This window comes from Rana temporaria, chromosome 4 (assembly GCF_905171775.1).
Source record: "Rana temporaria chromosome 4, aRanTem1.1, whole genome shotgun sequence".
In the NCBI taxonomy this organism is placed as follows: Eukaryota; Metazoa; Chordata; class Amphibia; order Anura; family Ranidae; genus Rana; species Rana temporaria.
In genome coordinates, this window is record NC_053492.1 from 399924757 (window position 1) to 399946733 (window position 21977).

The 21977-nt window shown below is 43.4% G+C and overlaps 1 protein-coding gene across 1 annotated transcript in view; it reads right to left on the reverse strand.

The window, feature by feature from the left end:
• CFAP61 (cilia and flagella associated protein 61) overlaps positions 1–21977 on the reverse strand; it is a 449917-nt gene that overhangs the window by 404763 nt on the left and 23177 nt on the right. Inside the window, exons 5-7 of the mRNA XM_040351184.1 lie at positions 16749–16816; positions 13939–14065; positions 8064–8196 (exon numbers count right to left, since the gene is read on the reverse strand). Coding sequence (XP_040207118.1) covers positions 8064–8196; positions 13939–14065; positions 16749–16816 — 328 coding nt within the window. The remainder of the gene's footprint in view (positions 1–8063; positions 8197–13938; positions 14066–16748; positions 16817–21977) is intronic.

The window sequence follows — 21977 nt, forward strand, 5'->3', positions numbered from 1 at the left end:
CTTTTTACGTCTTGTTGGCTATTGTAAGTGCAATTCATGGACACACTGGCTACTATCGAGTAGGCCTTGGGGATCAATGAAAAAGTAAGAGGTTATGGTGAGGTAGGCCAAAGAAACCAAGTACCAAGTATCCCTTTTATTAAACCTGTGTGAAGCGCATTAGACCTTCCTAAAATAGAAGTTATCTGCATGTCTCACAAATTCCAGTCCGTGAACTGAAATGCTGATGGCCAAAAAGCCTGAAACAGATGTATGCAGTTTGGAATTCACAGTAATATAATATTGGCCTCTATCTGTGCTATATGTGCTAATTGTCGGTTCTAAATTTACAGTTGGCCCATAATAATAATTTATTTGCATAACTTTACCCACTATCCTAAAATGAGGAATAAACCACTTATTTTAGGGATTTGTAATGGAACTGAGATATGTAGATGTCTTCTGTTTTAAAGAGGCTGTTTTGTGCTGGTTTATTGAATAGCTTTTTGCTTCCTTTTGGCCTACCTCAACATAACCTGTCTGGTTATGGTGCAAGTTCATAGACTCATGCACTGTACACACGATGGACCGTTTTCATTGGACGAACCGATCGTGTGTGGGCCCCATTGTTTTTTTTATCCATCGGTGAAAAAAAATAGAACCAGATTTAAATTTCTCTTATGGTTAAAAAAACGATAGAAAAAAACGATCGTCTGTGTGGAAATCCATCGGTTAAAAATCCACGCATGCTCAGAATCAAGTCGACGCATGCTCGGAAGCATTGAACTTCATTCTTCTCAGCACCTCGTAGTGCTTTACGTCACCGCGTTGGACACGATCGGATTTTTAACCGATGGTGTGTAGGCAAGACTGATGAAAGTCAGCTTCATCGAATATCCGATGAAAAAATCCATGGGATTAGATTCCATCAGACGAACCGATCGTGTGTACAGGGCTTAAGCATTCTGTTAAAGCTCATTCCAATTTTATAGTAAACAAGCAAGCAGCCTGTGAATGTACCCTATCAGCATGGGTGTCCGCTCCATAGGGCAAGGGGGGTCGTTTGCCCCCCCTTGAAATTGCCAGGGAGAGCCAGGAGCAGTGCCGAACTGGCCCTGGGGACAATTTAAGCGGTGACTGCATTGCTCCCCTCCCCTCTAATTAAGAGTGCCTGTCCCTCTTCTTGAATAAAATCCATTTGTCCCCCTTTCTGAAAGGTTTCTCTTTTAGACCTGAAATAAATATACTGTCAATATAGTGTAGTGTTCCAGTCAAGGGAAAGGGGTGCTGTGTAATGTGAAGGGGTCCAGTGATGCAGGATGCTGTGTAATGTAAAGGGGGCCAGTGATGCAGGGTGCTGTGTAATGTAAAGGGGGCCAGTGATGCAGGGTGCTGTGTAATGTAAAGGGGGCCAGTGATGCAGGGTACTGTGTAATGTAAAGGGGGCCAGAGCTGTGGGGTGCTGTGTAATGTAAAGGGGTCCAGAGGTGCAGGGTGCTGTGTAATGTAAAGGGGTCCAGAGCTGTGAGGTGCTGTGTAATGTAAAGGGGACCAGAGCTGTGGGGTGCTGTGTAATGTAAAGGGGTCCAGAGGTGCAGTTGGGGAGAGGGGGTATACGGTAGTGACAAAGAGATATTGAAAGATGCAGGGGACACAGTGGGGTGTTTTTACATTTTAACGTGGGGGGGGCGCTTTTAACCCCCGCTAGCAGTCGAAGAAAGGGTAAAATGCGACTGTGTATCGCCACTGCCGAAGCGCCCCCCCCTGAAAAAATTTCAGCGGATGCCCTTGCCTATCAGTTCAACATTTGTGATATCATCAGCATAAGGCACATGCTGCAGTGATGTCATTATTTCCTAGGGATATGACTGGCTGAAAACTGAGCTACTCTACCGAAAAGGAATATGTTATAATGGACCAAAAATCTGATAAAGATGGCCATCAGAACAAATGTGTAAAATCACTTCCCACATTTATACTATTACATATTTTTATAACCCAAACAAGTAACAATCTGGTTGTAATAGAAACAAATGAAATGTGGAATCCAACCCAAGAATGTTGACTTTATGTCCCTCTCTCGAATAAACTGACTGGTGGTTTGTGCCCAATGTGAACAAAGGCTAGGGTGTAGCAGTTCTTTGGCTATTGTGTAATTTAAGGCCAACACTCAGCAAAGGCTGATTAACCAATCCATATGTGAAAATAGGACTTGCCAGCTTTATACTCGGCAAGAAATACTGGCATCAGCTTTGGCTCACTTGGGCTAATCTATCCAATTTACAACTGTGGTGGCAAGAGTCTACGGTTATTGCCTAAAATGTCTTTTTCTGCCCATTCCAGATCTGGAAGCTTGTGACATGAATCTATTATTTACTGTGTTGCTGTTTGCAATTAGCTAGTAAGCAAATGGATAATTTTCTGTTATAATTAGCTCCAAAACAAAATGCAAAACATATATGGCCAAGAAGTCACTAGTAGGAATGTATTTGGTAGGAAAAAAAAAACATAGAGCAAAAACTACAAAAGCAGCAGTACTGCACATAAATCTTGTAAGTGCTTATAACATAATTTTAGATAATAGAAGTTAAATGCATATACAGTATTAGCCAGATTCAGAAAGACTTACGACGGCGTATTGGTAGATACGCCGTCGTAAGTCTGAATGCGCTCCGTTGTATCTTTAAGCGTATTCTCAAACTGAGATACGCTTCACTGGCCCAGATTCAGAGAGCAATTGCGTCTGCGTAACCATAGTTACGCAGCGCAATTGCTTACTTGCGCAGGCGTAATGACTTCTCCTGATTCAGAGAGCTTGTTACGCCGACTGCAGCCTAAGATATGCGTGGCATAAGGCTCTTATGCCCTCATATCTTAGGCTGAATTCTTACGCAGGCCGCTAGGTGGCGTTTCCGTTGTGGTCAGCGTATAGTATGCAAATTGCATACTAACGCCGATTAACAACGTTACGCGAGCCCTGCGTACGCAGTTTACGTAGTTTGCGTACGTCGGGTTTCGCGTAAGGCTGCACATTCTAAAAGCAGGGGCAGCCAATGCTAAGGATACCCGTCGTTCCCGCGTCGCAAGGTTTAAATTTTACGTCGTTTGCGTAAGTGAATCGTGAATGGTGCTGGATGCCATTCACGTTCACTTTGAAGCAAATGACGTCCTTGCGACGTCATTTGCCGCAATGCACGTCGGGAAAGTTTCCCGACGGAGCATGCGCCCTACGCTCGGCGCGGGAACGTGCCTAATTTAAATGATTCCCGCCCCCTACGGGATCATTTAAATTGCACGCTTACGCCGGGCATTTTGCCGGAGCGCCCACGCAATTTACGGAGCCACTGCTCCGTGAATCGCGGGTAGCGCAGAAAATTTGCGGGGGCGCAGGGCAAAAACGGTGCCCTGCGCCTACGTAAAAAATGCTCAAATGTTACTGAATCTACCCCACTGTTGCTAAGATACGACCGGCGTAAATCTCCTACGCCGTCGTATCTTAGCTGCATATTTACGCTGGCCGCTAGGGGCGTGTACGTGGATTTACGCCTAGAATATGTAAATGAGCAAATGGGATGCGCTACGCCGAACTAAAGAAGCGCCCGTCTCTCTGAATCTGGATATATATGTATAAGCATAGTTATCAATAAGGGCTTGTTACCACTGGGCACTCTGAATCTGCCCTAAACTTTTTAGGATGAATTGCTCTAGGGTGCCTTTAGCTACAGAGGTCAATCATGGCTTGTTTTAAAGAACATTTACTGCTTGTTACACACACATAAATACTTGAATGTTCAAGTACTTACTTAAAGTAAACCTGTCTGTAAGCAGGGTTCAAGTGCCATGTCCAAAACTCTTTCCCTGCAGTTACCAGTTCCAGACAGTGGAATGTACTTCTTACCAAGAAGTGCAATAAGGTGGTGTCAGTGTCTCTTCCTTTGTTGGCCTTTCTGCACAAGAAGCTATGTAACTTCCTCTTTGTGCTGGAATGATGGAGCGGTCAGGTGGCCACTGCTGTGTCGTTACTGCATTTTAACCTCAGGTATGCTGAGACTGCCACTAGAGGGAACTGGTTTGTACGACCCCTATTGACATTTTTGGGAAACTAGTGCCTTGCATGGGTCCTGGATCCCAGTGATACTGCAGTAGCCATCTTAGGTAGAGATGCACCATAAATAGTGCAACATGCGCCATAAAGGGGCTTGGTGCGGGAGTATAGTGAAGGACAGTACCTTTTACTCAGTAAAAAGAGACAGATCTTTGGGGCTGAGCTCCTACCACCCATTCTGTTATGAGGCTGTTAAAGTGTATGCATCTTAACAAGTTGAAAAAAGGTGAATGCAACCACCACATTGTTCTTGGGTTTAGAAACCTTTATAAGCACAAACTCTTGTTCAGCAAAGTACTGTACTGTAGAAAAGGGGTGGGGACAAGGGACAGTGGCTAGGGCTGATCCTCTAAAATTCCCTTCCCCCCAAAAAGGGGCGATTGATGGACTATCTCGGTACTGGGTAAAAAATGACATACATATAAAATAAAATAATAATATATTTTATTGCATAAAATTGTTGAACAAAGAATACATGATAAAAGTTGGAAAAACAGGACCTCAGGGATACCCCCGGGCAATTCTGTTATTACAAATATATAGACTGGTCTATGCCTCGACTAGTTTTGTGGTATAACCGCTTCCTCAAGAGAACCAATCCATAATTAGGTGGTAATGTGTGGTATCAGGCCGCCCAGGTAAAATAACCCCCTGGGGCGGACAAGGGGGATAGTGCGGAGAACTAAAGTAATTGAAAGATAGTGGTATGGATGCCAAACCATCTGTTGGTTCACTGTGATGCGGGGACAGTGAGGCAAGTTGAAGGCGGGAACATCCCAAAGTACTCCTGACCAGGATGGTGTCATAGGTAAAAATAGGTAGTATAGGGTCCATCATTGCAAAGGACTGCCCAGCAAGGGGAGGTCTGTGGGAGTACCCCCTCCAGAGAGTGGTGAGCCTCAATGCTGTAATCCGCATGTAGGAACCATGGGAACACAACCAAGACAACACCATTGCATCATGAATACTGCCAAACCTAGATGCTGCTCCCAGTTTTGAAGGTTGCCTGTTTCAGATGAGGCTGTGTGGGGGACTTTCCAAATGAATGCAACTGTAATGCTGCGTACACACGATAGGTTAGTCTGATGAAAACGGTCTGATGGACCGTTTTCATCAGACCAAACTGATCGTGTGTGGGCCCCATCAGTTATTTATCCATAGGTTAAAAAAACAAGAACTTGTTTTAAAATTATCTGATGGATAAAAAACCTATAGAAAAAAACAATCGTCTGTAGGTACGTCCATCGGTTAAAAATCCACGCATGCTCAGAATGAAGTCGACGCATGCTTGGAAGCATTGAACTTCATTTTTTTTCAGCACGTTGTTGTGTTTTACGTCACCGCGTTCTGACACGATCGTTTTTTTAACTGATGGTGTGTAGTAGGCACGACTGATCATCAGTCAGCTTCATCGGATATCTGATAGAAAAATCCATCAGACCGTTTTCATCAGACTAACCTATCGTGTGTACAGGGCATAAGATATATTCATTTGACATTTTGCCATGCTGGGAATCTCAGCAACAGGAATCATCTGGGATTGACAGCTGCGTGCAGATAGCAGCAACCGGTGAAGCCGTACACTGCAATGATAGGCTGTCGGTGGCCGCAGGTATTCATGCCTGTTCGCACAGTCAGTGATCATTTGTGGTTATCATGGTTGGACACACTTTGTCATTAGGAATAGATTCCTGCCGTGTGGATTACAACGTTCTGTCCCTCTCTCTCTGGTGTGCTCTTTTGTTATCAACCTGTCTACAACACAATACACAGCCATGATCCACTGCATTGCCGAATTGCATGTATTTAGACATGAACTGGTTGTAAAGAGGCTGAAGGAGATCAACTGCAATCAGATGCAACATACAGTATCTCACAAAAGTGAGTACACCCCTCACATTTCAGTAAATATTTTATTATATCTTTTCACGTGACAACACTGAAGAAATTACACTTTGCTACAATGTATAGTAGTGAGTGTACAGATTGTATAAGAGTGTAAATTTCCGGGCCCCTTAAAATAACTCAACACACAGCCATTCATTTCTAAACCGCTGAGTACACCCCTAAGTGAAAATAGACAAATTGGGCCCAAAGTGCTAATATTTTGTGTGGCCACCAATTTTTTCCAGCACTGCCTTAACCCTCTTGGGCATGGAGTTCACCAGAGCTTCACAGGTTGCCACTGGAGTCCTCTTCCACTTCTCCATGACGACATCACAGAGCTGGTAGATGTTAACGAGTCACACAGGGGAGAGAACATTGTGTTCACTTGCAGCCCTGGTCCTCTTCTTCTGGGGTCCCCCGCTTGCACTCCAGGCCCCTCTTCTTCTTCGGGTACCCCCACGGAAAATGGGAAAATGTATAAGAAAGAACCGGGACGGCCGCACTCCAAAAATAAAAAACATATCCATGTTGGTCACACCATGGATATGTCACAGCAAAAAATCAGGAAATAGGGCTAACGCGTTTCACACTCTCATACAGTGCTTATTCATAGCTGATGGCTTATTCAGCTATGAATAAGCACTGCATGAGAGTGTGAAACGCGTTAGCCCTTTTTTTCCTGATTTTTTTCCATGTTGTGACCAGTTTTTATTAAAAGGAACACATTTTTATTTTTGGAGTGCGGCCGTCCCGGTTCTTTCTTATACATTTTTGCATACTATTGCAGTGCCTGCACCCAAGTGTTTGGACTCCACTTTTCAGTTCTCTGGGACCTCTGAGCGGTAAACTTTCTTTCTTTTCCCATACTTCACTTTCCATGGGGGCACCATGCGGGCTCGCTCCCGAGTCCTGCTGCGTCCATTGATATAGACAGCAGGACTCCACCTAGCCCCCTATCAATTTGATTAACAGCAGTGGGAGTCAATGGCTCTGGCTGCTATCAATCTGTCCAATGAGGAGGGAGACAGCAGATGGAGCCGCTGCGTTCATGCACATCGCTGTATTGGATCAGGCTCAGGTAAGAAAAAAACAACATTTAAAAAAAAAATACCTCTCAAAATGTTTATTTAAACTACAGATATAAAGAGGTGAAGCATTGCTATAAAGTGAGATGTCCATCCTACTGCAAACAAAGATAGAAATAATAATTTTGCCACCTACAAATGATTGAATTTCCTGCAAGAAATTACGTCCAATCACTAGAGTGACTTCCTGGCTCTAGAGTGCTCTTCCCGGGCAATCCAAAGAGTATCCACAATTTTCAGGGGGTCCTAAAATATTTTGCTCATCAGGGCTTGATTGAACACAATGTAAATGGACTAGATGTGAGTAAGGATGAGCTCAGGCATGTTTTCAAGTCCATGTGCCCGTGCCCACCAGGAAGCTGACACTCCGCATTGCTAATCACAGGCAGTGAGACATTTCCCGATCCGTGGCTGCACAGATCAGGAAATGTCTCACTACCTGTGATTAGTACTGCAGAGTGTCAGCTTCCTGGCGGGCATGGGCGCGTGGAAGGAAACCTTGTTAAATGGACTGTAGTGTGTTTCTGCAAACCTGAAAATGCACTACAAAATGCATAGGTGTGAACCAGGCCCTAGGGAGATTCACTCTCTTTACTTGTCATATTTGCCATTAACATCCAACGTGAAAGTGAATGAAAATCCCAAATTTTGGGTAATAGAGAAGAAATCTTCCAATGGGGAAACTGGTGACAACCAGGGATTCCCTCACTTTGGAGGGATATCTACTCACTTCCTGTTTTGGCTATGGAACAGGAGGTGAAGGGAATTCTCCCCAGTGGGGGCACCGGTGGAAAAAAAAACTGACAGGGGTTGTAACCCTTTCATTCTCTATCCAAAATGAAAAAAAAATAAGTTATGCCTTTAGTTCTACTTTACTATAGCAGATCTTCAAGGAAGATACAGTAGTTTTGGGCACATTCCACTATTCCAAATAAAAACATAAAAACTGTGGAAGAAGAAGCAGACAGATAAATAAATTACAACAAACAACAGATAATCAAGCTGACCTCACAGACGACGGCATGGTTCTGTTCATCTTGAGCTTTGATTAATTCTGCAAGGAAATATTCTCCATAGGTGGCTTTTAGGGTATCATTGTGACGCATAAAAATTGGCATCATGTCATCATAATCTTCCACCCTGAAAAGAACAAATAAACTTGGTAAATATTTAAAGTGCTTTCTCACACGACAATAAATCTAGGACACCCCAACCAACTCAACATTGGTCGAGTGCCCATTGTACCTATTTATATACAGTATATATACAGTGAGTAAAATAAGTATTAAACACATCACCAAGTGAAAATGTCCAAATTGGGCCCAAAGTGTCAATATTTTGTGTGGCCACCATCATTTTCCAGCACTGCCTTAAACCGTCTTGGGCATGGAGTTCACTAGAGCTTTACAGGTTGCCACTGGAGTCCTCTTCCATGCCTCCATGACGACATCACGGAGCTGGTGGATGTTAGAGACCTTGTGCTCCTACACCTTCCATTTGAGGATGCCCCACAGCTTCTCAATAGGGTTTAGGTCTGGAGTCATGCTTGGCCAGTCCATCACCTTTACTCTCTACTTCTTTAGCAAGGCAGTTGTCATCTTGGAGGCGTGTTTGGGGTTGTTATGTTGGAATACTGCCCTGTGGCCCAGTCTCTGAAGGGAGGGGATCATGCTCGGCTTCAGTATGTCACAGTACATGTTGGCATTTATTGTTCCGTCAATGAACTCTAGCTCCCCAGTGTTGGCAGCACTCATATAGCCCCAGACCATGACACTCCCACCACCATGCTTGACTGTAGGCAAGACACACTTGTCTTTGTACTCCTCACCTAGTTGCCACCACAAATGATTGACACCATCTGAACCAAATACGTTTATCTTGGTCTCATAAGACCACAGGACATGGTTCCAGTAATCCATGTCCTTAGTCTGCTTGTCTTCAGCAAACTGTTTGCCGGCTTTCTTGTGCATCATCTTTAGAAGAGGCTTCCTTCTAGGACAACAGCCATGCAGACCAATTTGATGCAGTGTGTGGCGTATGGTCTGAGCACTGACAGGCTGACCCCCCACCCTTTCAACCTCTGCAGCAACGCTGGCAGCACTCATACATCTATTTCCCAAAGGCAACCTTTGTATATGACGCTGAGCACATGTACTCAACTTCTGTGGTCGACCCTGACGAGGTCTGTTCCGAGTGGAACCTGTCCTAATAAACCACTGTATGGTCTTGACCACCGTGCTGCAGCTCAGTTTCAGGGTCTTGGCAATCTTCTTATAGCCTAGGCCATCTTTATGTAGAGCAACAATTCTTTTTTTCAGATCCTCAGAGAGTTCTTTGCCATGAGGTGCCATGTTGAACTTCCAGTGACCAGTATGAGAGAGTGAGAGGAATAACACCAAATTTAACAAACATGCAACCCATTCACACCTGAGACCTTGTAACACTGATGAGTCACATGAAACCGGGGGAGGGAAAATGGCTAATTGGGACCTTGTAACACTAACATGTCATGTGACATCGGGGAGGGAAAATAGCTAATTCGAGTGTACTCACTTTTGTTGCCAGCGGTTAGACATTAATGGCTGTGTTGAGTTATTTTGAGGGGACAGCAAATTTACACTGTTATACAAGCTGTACACTCACAACTATACATTAAAGCAACGTGTCATTTCTTCAGTGTTGTCACATGAAAAGATATAATAAAATATTTACAAAAAAGTGAGGGGCATACTCACTTTTGTGAGATACTGTATATATACACAATACATTTAATTCTTAAAAAATAGCACCCATGCAGGAAAAGACATGCCTGTAAAGTCTTCATAGTGCATGGGGCAAAAAAGGGGGCAAGGGGGTTCCGTAGATCCTTCATTAGAATGACGCCAGTAATAGTGAGGTGTACAAAGTGATGTTCTATGGCAGCCTTTCTCAGCCTTTTTAACACAGAGTAGATTCTAATAAGTATATAAACAATAATATAATCCCTCTTTTGGCCAAATGTAAAAGTAAAATCGAAATCTGGCGTCGGCTCCCCTTATCGGTAGCAGGGAAATGCAATCTGATCAAGATGTGGTGGATGCCGCAATTACTATATCTATTGCATAACACCACGGTATAGATACATAAGAAATGGTTAAAAAAAATAGAAACATAGGCCCGGATTCACAGAGAGCGGGCGCACATTATGCCGCCGTAGCGCAAACCAATGTACGCTACGCCGACGCAGCGCAGAGAGGCAAGCATGGAATTCAGGAAGCCAGTGCTCCCAATGCTGCGTCGGCGTGGCGTAGGTTTCGAAGGCGCAGGCCGGCGTAGGTGGAAGTGGGCTTGCCCCATGCAAACCCATGCAAATGAGGCATGACCCCATGCAAATGATGGTTTGAGAGCCAGACATGTACGTTAAACGAACTGTGCATGCGTCGTGACGTGGACGCATCCCTGTGCGCATGCTAACAACCACGTTGGAACATCTACCTAAGATACGCCGGATCACTGCATACGCCATGAACGTAACCTACGCCCACCCAGACACACGTCCAACGTAAAATACGCCGGCTTGGCCGGCTTATGTTCCCTGATGCAGACCTTTACATGTCTGCTGCTGAGTTACACCTCCTTTATGGGGCTTAACTTTATGCCGGACGTACAACTTAGGCGCACCTCTCGTAGCCTGCGTCGGGCGCTCGCAGGTTCGTGAATCGCCGTATTTTCCTCATTTGCATATTTGAATGGCTAATCAATGGCAGCGCCACCATGCGTCCGGCGCAAATGTGTGCCCACCCTACGCCGGCGTAGGCAAGTTACGTTGGCAGGTTGAAGCCTGTTTTTAGGCGTGTCTTACTTTGTGGGTCCGGCGCACAGATACGCCGGCGCATATTTGCACTTACGTGGCGCATCTTGAGATACGTTGGCGCAAGTGCTTTGTGAGTCCGGGCCATTGTTTAGAGAACTAATATGAAAGGGAGGTCAGCCCAGGATAAACTTACAAACCTTAGGCCTTGTACTCACGGCAGGACATGTCCGATGAAAACGGTCTGCAGACCGTTTCCATCGGACATGTCTGGCCGGGGACTGCCCGGGGACTTCTGTTCGATGGCTATACACACCATCGAACAGAGGTCCGCGCGTAAACAATACGCGGGGCGTGTCCGCGGTGTCGCCGCGTCGATGACGCGGTGTCGCCGCGACAATGACGCGGCGACGTGGGCGGCCCGCCTTTAAAATGCTTCCACGCATGCGTCGAAGTCATTCGACGCATGCGAGGGATGGCGGGCGGCAGGACATGTACGGTAGGTCTGTACAGACGACCGTACATGTCCGGGCGGACAGGTTTCCAGCGGACTGTTTTAAAGCAAGTCCAGGAAACAGTTGTCCGCTGGAAACCTGTCCGATCCGCCTGAAAATGGTCCGCTCGGGCCAACACACGGCCAAACATGTCTGCTGAAACTGGTCTGCGGACCAGTTTCAGCAGACATGTTTGGTCGTGAGTACGGGGCCTCACAGTTACCAACAAGAGAGGGGGGCATGGCGGTGCCACACCCCCGGAGTTACATCCTGGCAGCACAACTTCAACATCTAGGGGTTAGTGAAGATCCAGGAGGGGGCATGAACGGGGGATGAATGACACTAGGGGCGCCCCATAAGACAGTAGTAGAGGTATTTGAGACAAACTCCTTTGTCAATAGAACCCCCACATTAAAGCTGGCTATAAAGTTATGGAAAGCAGTAAAGCCATTAAAGGGCCAGGGTGGTGTGACAGGATATGCCCCGCTCTGGAATAATAGGAACCTTCGGGAGCTGGCAAAGATATGAAAGATTAAAGAATGGGAAATAAAGGGGAAATGAGAGATGAATATGGTATATCCAAAGACTCGTTTTATAAATATCTACAAATCAGACATGCATTAAATGCGCAGTTTGAGAAACAAGGCCTGTGTCCCGCGATCGGGTCACAGGAGCTGAAGAACGGGGAGAGGTGAGTGTAAACACACCTTCCCCGTTCTTCTGTGTGGCAGTGACACTGATCGTCTGTTCCCTGATATAGGGAACGATGATCAGTGACGTCACACCTACAGCCACGCCCCCCTACAGTAAGAATCACTCCTTTAGGGCACACTTAACCCCTTAGTGCCCCCTAGTGGTTAACCCCTTCACTGCCATTGTCATTTTCACAGTAACCAGTGCGTTTTTATAGCACTTTTCGCTGTGAAAATGACAATGGTCCCAAAAATGTGTCAAAAGTGTCCGATGTGTCCGCCATAATGTCACAGTCATGAAAAAAAAAACACTGATCGCCGCCATTACTAGTAAAAAAATAAATTATTAATAAAAATGCCATAAAACTATCCCCTATTTTGTAAACGCTATAACTTTTGCGCAAACCAATCAATAAACGCTTATTGCGATTTTTTTTACCAAAAATAAGTAGAAGAATACGCATCGGAAAAACTGAGGAAAAAAAATGTTTTTTTATATATTTTTGGGGGATATTTATTATAGCAAAAAATATTGCATTTATTTCAAAATTCTCGCTTTATTTTTGTTTATAGCGCAAAAACAAAAACCGCAGAGGTGATCAAATACCACCAAAAGAAAACTCTATTTGTGGGAAAAAAAGGACGCCAATTTTGTTTGGGAGCCACATCGCACGACCGCGCAATTGTCAGTTAAAGCGACGCAGTGCAGAATCGCAAAAAGGGGCAAGGTCCTTAACCTGCATAATGGTCCGGGTCTTAAGGGGTGATGTGTGCTATGTTTCAAGTATGTAACAAGTAGTGCAATAAAACCAAAGAAGGATGTTAACATTATTGTGTTCTGTTAAAATGTTGTGTTCTGCTGCAGACTACAGTTTTTATGAAAATTTCTGAAACTTTCAAGTAACGTGGGATTGAGTATTACCACCTTGTCATTGTTTGTATGAATTATTTTATGAGCTACAGTGACCTCTAGTGTTGAGATTTATTTTTGAAAATTGGAATGACTAAAATTGGGCACTGGTGGTCATGGTAGCGCTTTACTAAGCAGAACCTGTAATCTATAGAGAACAAAACTGAAACCCACACGGCAGGTTAACAGTTGTTAACAGTAGCGTCTGATTCACACCTCATCACACAGCAATACAGAGCACATAACTCATGTGTGCTGCTGTGCTCTGTATAGGTGCCCTGCAATGCAATGCTTGCTACGTTTTCTTATTTTTCACCTCTATGTTAACACTATGGGGGTTATTTACTAAAGGCAAATCCACTTTGCACTACAAGTGCAAACTACAAGTGCAAAGTGCACTTGAAATTGCACTGAAAGTGCACTTGGAAGTGCAGTCGCTGTAGATCCGAGGGGGACATGCAAGGAAAATAAAAAACAGCATTTTAGCTTGCACATGATTGAATAATAAAATCAGCAGAGCTTCCCCTCATTTCAGATCTACCCCTCAGATTTACAGCGACTGCACTTCCAAGTGCACTTTCAGTGCAATTTCAAGTGCACTTTGCACTCGTAGTTTGCACTTGTAGTGCAAAGTGGATTTGCCTTTCGTAAAGAACCCCCTATGTACTGCAGTGCATTGTAATGTGTTGCAGCACGCTGTAACACACTGCAGTAAAATTATGTCTGCATCATTTTATGTCTATGCACACCAACCCAGAACATTGGTGTGGATGGGTCCTATACAACCAAGCTTTTTGCCCTCTCTTTGTGTTGAGACTGTTTGACAATACTGCCTAATGCATCCCAATGGGGCTGGTGCCAACAGGTATGTACTACAGATAAAATACAGGAAATTCTATCTTTCTTACACACAAAGATATTCAAACTCAATGCATGGTTGGAGTTTTGTCTAACTAACCCTCTAATCTTTTCCTGTTCACTGGGCATGATGCTTACCTGGCTTTCCTGATGAAAAGCTGGGGAGAGTATTTGTGTCTGGGACATATGTACATTGTATATTCTTCAGTAAGTCTCATCTCGGCAATTTTCTTCATAGGCTCAAATGTAGCTGCTAATTCACTAGCTAGATAAAAAAAAAAAAAAAAAAGAAGAAAATGTATATTCCATATACTATATATCCATATTATATATATAAAATGTAATTATTTTGTATTTGAATGGTTAGGTACAATTGCAATAAACGTGGTTACATCATCTGCATGGTATATGTTGCCATCATAAGGTGAAGTACAGTTTTTTTTTGTTTTTTATATATATATATATATATATATATATATATATATATATATATATATATATATATATATATATATTAGTGCTGTCAAACGATTACAATTTTTAATCGCGATTAATCGCATTAATGTCATAGTTAACTCACGATTAATCTATCTAAATTTATGACGAATTTCCCCACAAATATCGCACAATTCTGCAAGTGATTGTAATTTATGATCGCTGTTTTCTAGCTGATCTAAAACCATTTTTGACATAAAGGGACACTTTTGGACAATCTACAGTTTTCAGGCAGAAAGAATAGTTTTTATTTTATAAAAGTACATGTAGGACACTGGGCAGACCACTAGGGACAAGGGGGGTGTGTATTTTTTACATACAGTACTGTAATCTATAAGATTACAGTATACTGTGTGTATTGTGTTTGTTTACTTTTTTGAATTTGGCACCGTTCTCCGCTCCCGTGCATCGTAACGTCGCAGGGAACGGAGATCGGCGGCACACAGACACTGTGAATCGAGCGAGGAGGACCCGCCGAGCGAGGAGGACCCGCCAAGCGAGGAGGACCCACTCGATCACACAGCGGGGTGGCATCGCCAATCACACAGCGGGGTGGCATCGCTGGATCCAGGGACAAGGTGAGTAACTTGCCTGTGAATCCAGCGAGAAGGTAAGCCGCGCCGCGCCGCTGCACACTCTGCACGTCCACCCCGAGCGCTCCCGCGTTAATCGCGCGATAAAAATATTGACGGCGTTAACATGGGTTTGCGTTAACGCCGTTAATATCGCGTTTAACGCACAGCCCTAATATATATATATGGAATACTAGTGAATAAGAGAACCTTGCATTTAATGCTTTGATGCAAGGTCTGCTTTGAGGGGGCTATTTATAAAAAAAAAAAAATCTGAGAGAGGAAAAAAGGAACACAAATTGAGTTACTAGTTGTAACGGAATGGCCCGTGGGACCCAGAGGCTCTTGAAGGATACGGGGTACTCCTAGTTCAGCTTCACCAATGACTCTTGGGTCTAGGGTCATCCTATGTCCACTAGGGGGCATAGGATGACTGAGAAATGATATCATGGATTCCATGAGATGGGACAGTAAGGATAATTCATGTATTGCAGGATATCTTGAAATATCACAAGTTGTTCATTCTGAACACAACAGGTCAATAGAGTGTCTCCTTCAATGTGGAACATAGACTAGTGTTGAGATGTTAATTGATGTTAATCACCTCCAACTACCTGGCTGTAGTGATGAAAGCTTGCTGTGATTGCATTCTATTGTCTATTGTGTTAATTAAGCCTGTCTCCTAAGATATTTCATGGTGCTATGCCAACTAACCCTGTATTGTGTGAAAGTTCTATTGATGCTAATATGTGTTGTGAGTTAACACACTCTAAAGATCAGACATCTGACTTATGTTGACTAAAGGAATGTGTATTGTGTAGCAGGTGAGAATAGCTTATCACGGAGTCAGAAAGTCTGTTTAAGATGTGGATTGAGGGGGACTCGTTAGCACCCATTGTGTGATGTTGGGGGTGGAGTGTGTCATTGTCCCTTTTGATTACTGCAGCATGCTTTTTAACTGTATATAAGAAACCTAAGTTTACCATTAAAGTGTCATTCTGTTTGGAACCAGAGAACAGAGCTGTGTCTTGTTATTCTGGGGGAAAATCCAATGGGTCCTGTCTGCTGGATTGTGGAGTGTCGGAAGCTGTCTTGGGTTGGTGGAATGGAATATTGTAACGGCGTTAACCCCTGACCATTACACTAGTCACTGTGATCAACCAGGTTTCATCTACTAATCTGTAGGCCATAGACCAAAACAAAACTTGAGAGTGGTTTTAACCAATCCATGCTCTAGGGGTCTCCAAACTATGGCCCTCCAGTTGTTCAGAAACTACAATTCCCATCATGCCTAGTCATGCCTGTGAATGTCAGAATTTTACAATGTCTCATGGGAAATGTAGTTCCGCAACAGTTGGAGGGTCGTAGTTTGGAGATCCTTTAATAAAAAAAAAAAGTTCAATTTTAGATATATACTAAAGACTGCCATACATGGCTCAAGTTTTAACTTGAGCAAACATTTAGGACATGGGTGTCCCTGTTGACACCATCCAGCTCAACAAAAGTCCATTTCTCTTTGGAGTTTTGTCAAAGGAGCTAAAAGGAAAATATTTAGCCAAACAGTGAAGTCATCCAATCAGATTAAGCCAATGATCTAGTATTCTGACAGCCGCAGGTACGAGCTATCAGAATACAAAAGCCAGCAGGGGATAGTTGTCCATCCACACCATTTAGCATGGATGGAGAAACAGATCTCTTTTGGTCAGCCTGCACCTTTAAAGTAATTAGATAGGTGAGAAGGTATAATATAATAGGCAATTTTGGCTTTTTTTAGGAAGTGATGGCAAAAATGCTTTGTTCTAGTGAGTCAGAAAAAGTTTTTTAGTGTAATTTCTAAATTAGAAATAGGATGACATTAAAAAAAAAAAAAGTGAAACTTACATAGAGTAACGTTGCTCGGTACGACTAGGCAAATAAAGTGCACATCTGCAACTGCATTAAAAGCAGATCTGTGAATGTAAAAGAAATATCATTATTGGACAAGTTTGTGGTATCCCCCCCCCCCCCCAACATGATACAGAAGCCGTCAGCCAGTACCTTGAGAGCTCTCAACTGTCTATAATACAAGGGCTGAATTGAAAATATTGCACAGACTTTAAGCAGTACAAAAATATGAAAAATAGCGCTCTATAAAACTTCTATATTTAATCTTAAACATTATTTTTTAGATATATTGTTATAAAATGATATAAACTAAACTATCTCAGCTTAGCTCCAGCCTTTGGAACAAGTACGACACACTGCAGTAGGAATATACAGATACAGGATACGAGGGTTGTACCGAAAGTCCTGCAAAAGTGGGCATAGCATTTTTTTATTAACCAACATAGGTCGCTTAAATTTCATATGTAGCAGGGGTATCAAACTGTTGGAGGGTCCTGCCCTATAGTATCTCTTTTTCTTTTTCATTGCAGGTAAAAACATTGGATTCCAAGCAGAAGCAATGTGCTGCCATTGAGTTCCTAATGAAGAAGGTGAGCAGGCTGTCTGACATCCACAGAAGGCTGCAGAATGTTTACAAAGATGATACAATAGACAAAAGCAATGTGTTGTCTTCTTGTGAGAAATGGAGTCATGTCTGGCTGTAATTCTTCTGTTCATCACAGGAGTGCAGTTAATTGCAGTCCTGTGATTCGTTTTCAGCAAGCAGCAGGCTGAAATCAGCTGTCTGCTGACATCAAAGAGCCAGTCCAGGCTTAAGCAAGTTGGCAACAATGGGATCCGCCCACATGCCTGGACTGGCACCCGGCTCAACCTCTCAGCGAGCTGCTGAGAGCCTGAGCCAGCCGCTCCCACCCCTCCACAGCCCAGCCCCTCCAGTGAGCGAGGAGGGGGCAGAGCAGAGTGTGGTGACTGACAGTCGCCAGCTCTCTGCTCGGGGAGCTGTGAGAACCGAGCGATCTGCGAGTTTGATTACTCGGTTCTCAGTGTTAGAGCTGGAGGGGGGACAGATGCAGCATCGGCCTGATGCTGCATCCACCAGCTAAGTATAAATCTATAAAAAGTAGGAAAGATCATTTCTAAAACTAAGCAAAAGCAGTTATGGAACCTGAATAATATATAAGGTATAACTGTAATAGAAAGTGTCTATAACATTGTATGTTCACAGCTACTTTAAAGTGCCACACTGATCAGCCAGACGCAAATTTATTCCAAAATAAGATAAAAGATTTTATTGCAGAACCAATGTGTTTGGCTTTGCAGGCTTAGCAGCCTTAATCAGACACTGTGCTTCTATATCAGGGGTCTCCAAACAGTCTAAACAAAGGGTCAGTTAACTGTCTCAAGTTGAATCCCAATGCGCTAGGTCCTCAGGTTGAATCCCAACCAGGACACTAATTAACTACAGGAGTTTACTTGTAATTGCATGGGTTTCCCCAACACTCCCAAGATTACTTGATAGGTAATTGGCTCCTTTCAAAATTGGCCATCTATGTGTAGGATAGTAAGTAAGGTAGGGACCTTAGATTGTGGCTCTGAGGAAGAGGTTCCACCCTCGTAACACGTAAGCCATGATTGATGCCATCTGGTTCCCCCGGTCATCTGGTCCTGGTCGCAGGCATTTTGAGACATCAATTTCCACTGTTGGAAGGTTGCTAAGTCAGATTTTAAGCTCGTTTGTGAGTAGTCATTTTATCTGTACATTTTATGAATAAAACCTTGCCATTGGTAATGTACAAGGTCGGTGCGCCCTTCTATTCTTTTTTGTTTTAGCCTCAAGAATACCCATTGTTCTGAGGAGGGCAGCAAGACTATAGTCATCCCCTATTTCATTGGAAGGCTCTGGTTGTGCCACTTAGGGACTGGGCTCCCGACCGCAGGAAAAAGTTTGTATTAATGTGAATGTACAATATGTAAAGTACTCTATATTTTCACATATACTGTATATACCTTTAACAGCTTGCCGACCAGCCGCCGTCGTTTTACGGCGGCAGGTCGGCTCCCCTGCGAGAGAGCACGTAGCTATACGTCGGCTCTCATGCAGGCCACTAGGTCCCGCTCTCCCCTGACTCCCGTGCGCGTGCCTGGTGGGCGCGATCGCCGCCGGGCACTCGCGATCGCTCGTTACAGAGCGGGGCCCGGGAGCTGTGTGTGTAAACACACAGCTCCCGGTCCTGTCAGGGAGAGAAATGCTGATCTTCTGTTCATACAACGTTCAAGATCAGTCATTTCCCCTAGTGAGGCCACCCCCCTACAGTTAGAACACACCCAGGGAACATACTTAACCCCTTCCCCGCCCCCTAGTGTTAACCCCTTCACTGCCAGTGGCATTTTTATAGTAATCCAATGCATTTTTATAGCACTGATCGCTATAAAAATGCAAATGGTCCCAAAAATCTGTCAAAAGTGTCCGCCATAATGTCGCAGTACCGGAAAAAAAAATTGATAATCGCCGCCATTACTAGTAAAAAAAAAATATTAATAAAAATGCCATAAAAATACCCCCTATTTTGTAAACGCTATAACTTTTGCGCAAACCAATGAATAAATGCTTATTGCGATTTTTTTTTACGAAAAATATGTAGAAGAATACGAATCGGCCTAAACTGAGGAAAAAAATATGTTTTTTTATATATTTTTGGGGGATATTTATTATAGCAAAATGTAAAAAATATTCATTTTTTTCAAAATTGTCGCTCTATTTTTGTTTATAGCGCAAAAAATAAAAACCGCAGAGGTGATCAAATACCACCAAAAGAAAGCTCTATTTGTGGGAAAAAAAGGACGCCAATTTTGTTTGGGAGCTACGTCGCACGACCGCGCAATTGTCAGTTAAAGCGACGCAGTGCCGAATCGCAAAAAGTGCTCTGGTGTTTGACCAGCAATATGGTCCGGGGGTTAAGTAGTTAATAAATAAATGCATTAAAAAAAAAACACATGAGGTTTTGGTCAACAACTACTCTAAAATGCAAATACTTTAGGAGAGGACTTGGCCTTTAAAATTTCCAGTGATGGAGTTAACATCAGTGGCTGTGTCTGTGTGACTAACAATGGTACATGCCTTTCATATAAGATTTAATTGTGCCATGAATTGTTTATTCTAAGAAAACGAAATTACACAGGAAAATGTCACATAATGCATGATAGGGACAAGTGCTTCAGACATGGAACAAAAGCAAATATTGCAACAGATGTTCCTCTCCCATAGAGACAGTACAATGTGTTCTGTCAAGTGTATACATATGGAGATTAAAAAAGGTGAGCTAGGAGACACTGAAAATAACCCTCTGAAGATCTTTCATGAATTATACATTCTGAGGGTACACATATTTGAATATAGTAATGTTTATCAGATTCAGATTGGTTCTGTCATGTTTTTAGAGGGTTGGTAATTTCCTTTGATACTTCTTTTGCTTAGATTTTGGAAACTCTGTGATGATTTTTTTCTTTCATTAAGCTGCTCCCATAGCAACATTTTTGTTCCTGACTTCACCGATATCAATGCAAGCTAGTTGTTATGGGCCATTTATTCTGTTCTCATTCTGATCTTCCAATTGGCCTCTGAACATGACGATTTTTATAGATCTGATCATGGTGTAAGTTGACTTGTAAAAGAAGTTATAAATGTGAATATCCGACACTAAAGTCAAGAAGCAGGATTATATATTGTATGATTATTTGCAACTTTTATTTATGTTTGTTAACAATATATCACACACCATCTTGGTTTCTCAAAGTGTAGGATGTGTATAGGCTTGAGTAGTAATTCCACAGAACCATCAGAATGCTCATGAAAAGTTTTAGCCAGATTCAGAAAGACTGGCTTAACTTTGAGGCGGCGTAGCGTATCGCATATGCGCTACGCCGCCGTGAGTCAGAGAGGCAAGTGCTGTATTCACAAAGCACTTGCCTCCTAAGTTACGGCGGCGTAGCATAAATGGGCCGGCGTAATCGCGCCTAATTCAAATGAGGAACAGGGGGCGTGTTTTATGTTAATGACTCGTGACCCGACGTGATTGACGTTTTTAACGAACGGCGCATGCGCCGTCCGTGGACATATCCCAGTGTGCATTGCTCCAAAGTACGCCGCAAGGACTTATTGGTTTCGACGTGAACGTAAATTACGTCCAGCCCCATTCATGGACGACTTACGCAAACGACGTAAAAATTTCAAAATTCGACGCGGGAACGACTGCTATACCTAACATTGGCTAGGCCAGCTATTTGTTCGACTAACTTTACGCCTGAAAACGGCTTACGTAAACGGCGTATCTTTACAGCGACGGGAAAGCGTACGTTTGTGAATCGGCGTATCTCGCTGATTTACGCATTCTAGGCGTAAATCAGCGTTCACGTCCCTAGCGCCCGGCGGAACTAGACAGCTAAGATACGACGGCGCAGGCGTATATATATATACACACACACACACTATTTTGCCATTTGGCAAGGAATGCGTTAAGGTAAAAACTGTTTAGGCTTTAGAACCACTTTAAATGAGTTTCTATCAAAAGCCACCTACAGGTCCTTGCGGGTCCAATTTCCATTTCAATGGTCCATCTCAATTCCATATTTGGGCATCAATCTTACCCCTTCCTACCACTCATTATATGTAGCTACTGTAATTATCCTCCCCTCAATAAATCCCTTAATCGTTTGGCAGACACCTGGGATAGGTCTCAAATCTCATGGATCGGCTTCATGCACATGATTAAAATGTCCTTTCTCCCAAAATTACTGTATCTCATTAGATTCGTATCAATCCCTGTTCCGCCCCACATCCTCTGTTCTCTGTAACAACTTATTCTTACGTTTACAAAGCAGCCCAGATCAGCCCAACTAAACACAGGTAAAGTGGCACCCCTATGGACCCTTATTGATGTGCTTGATACTAACCCTATCCCCTTTTCATTTATGCCTTGGATAACCCTCATTGCTCCCCAAACCCCTCAACCTGGTACTGATGCATACTTTACCAGTCTGGGATTCAACAAATATTCCACCTGTTTACTGTCCCCACACCTCCCAATGTTGCCAATATTTAATTGTCCTCTCTCTTTACCCTGAGGCTACAAAAATCAAACCATTGGTGGTACCAAGAGGGCCTCACGACAGTCTGATCTCTTTTGACCACATGGGGCATTCATTCCTTTAAGCCACTTCTGGACATAC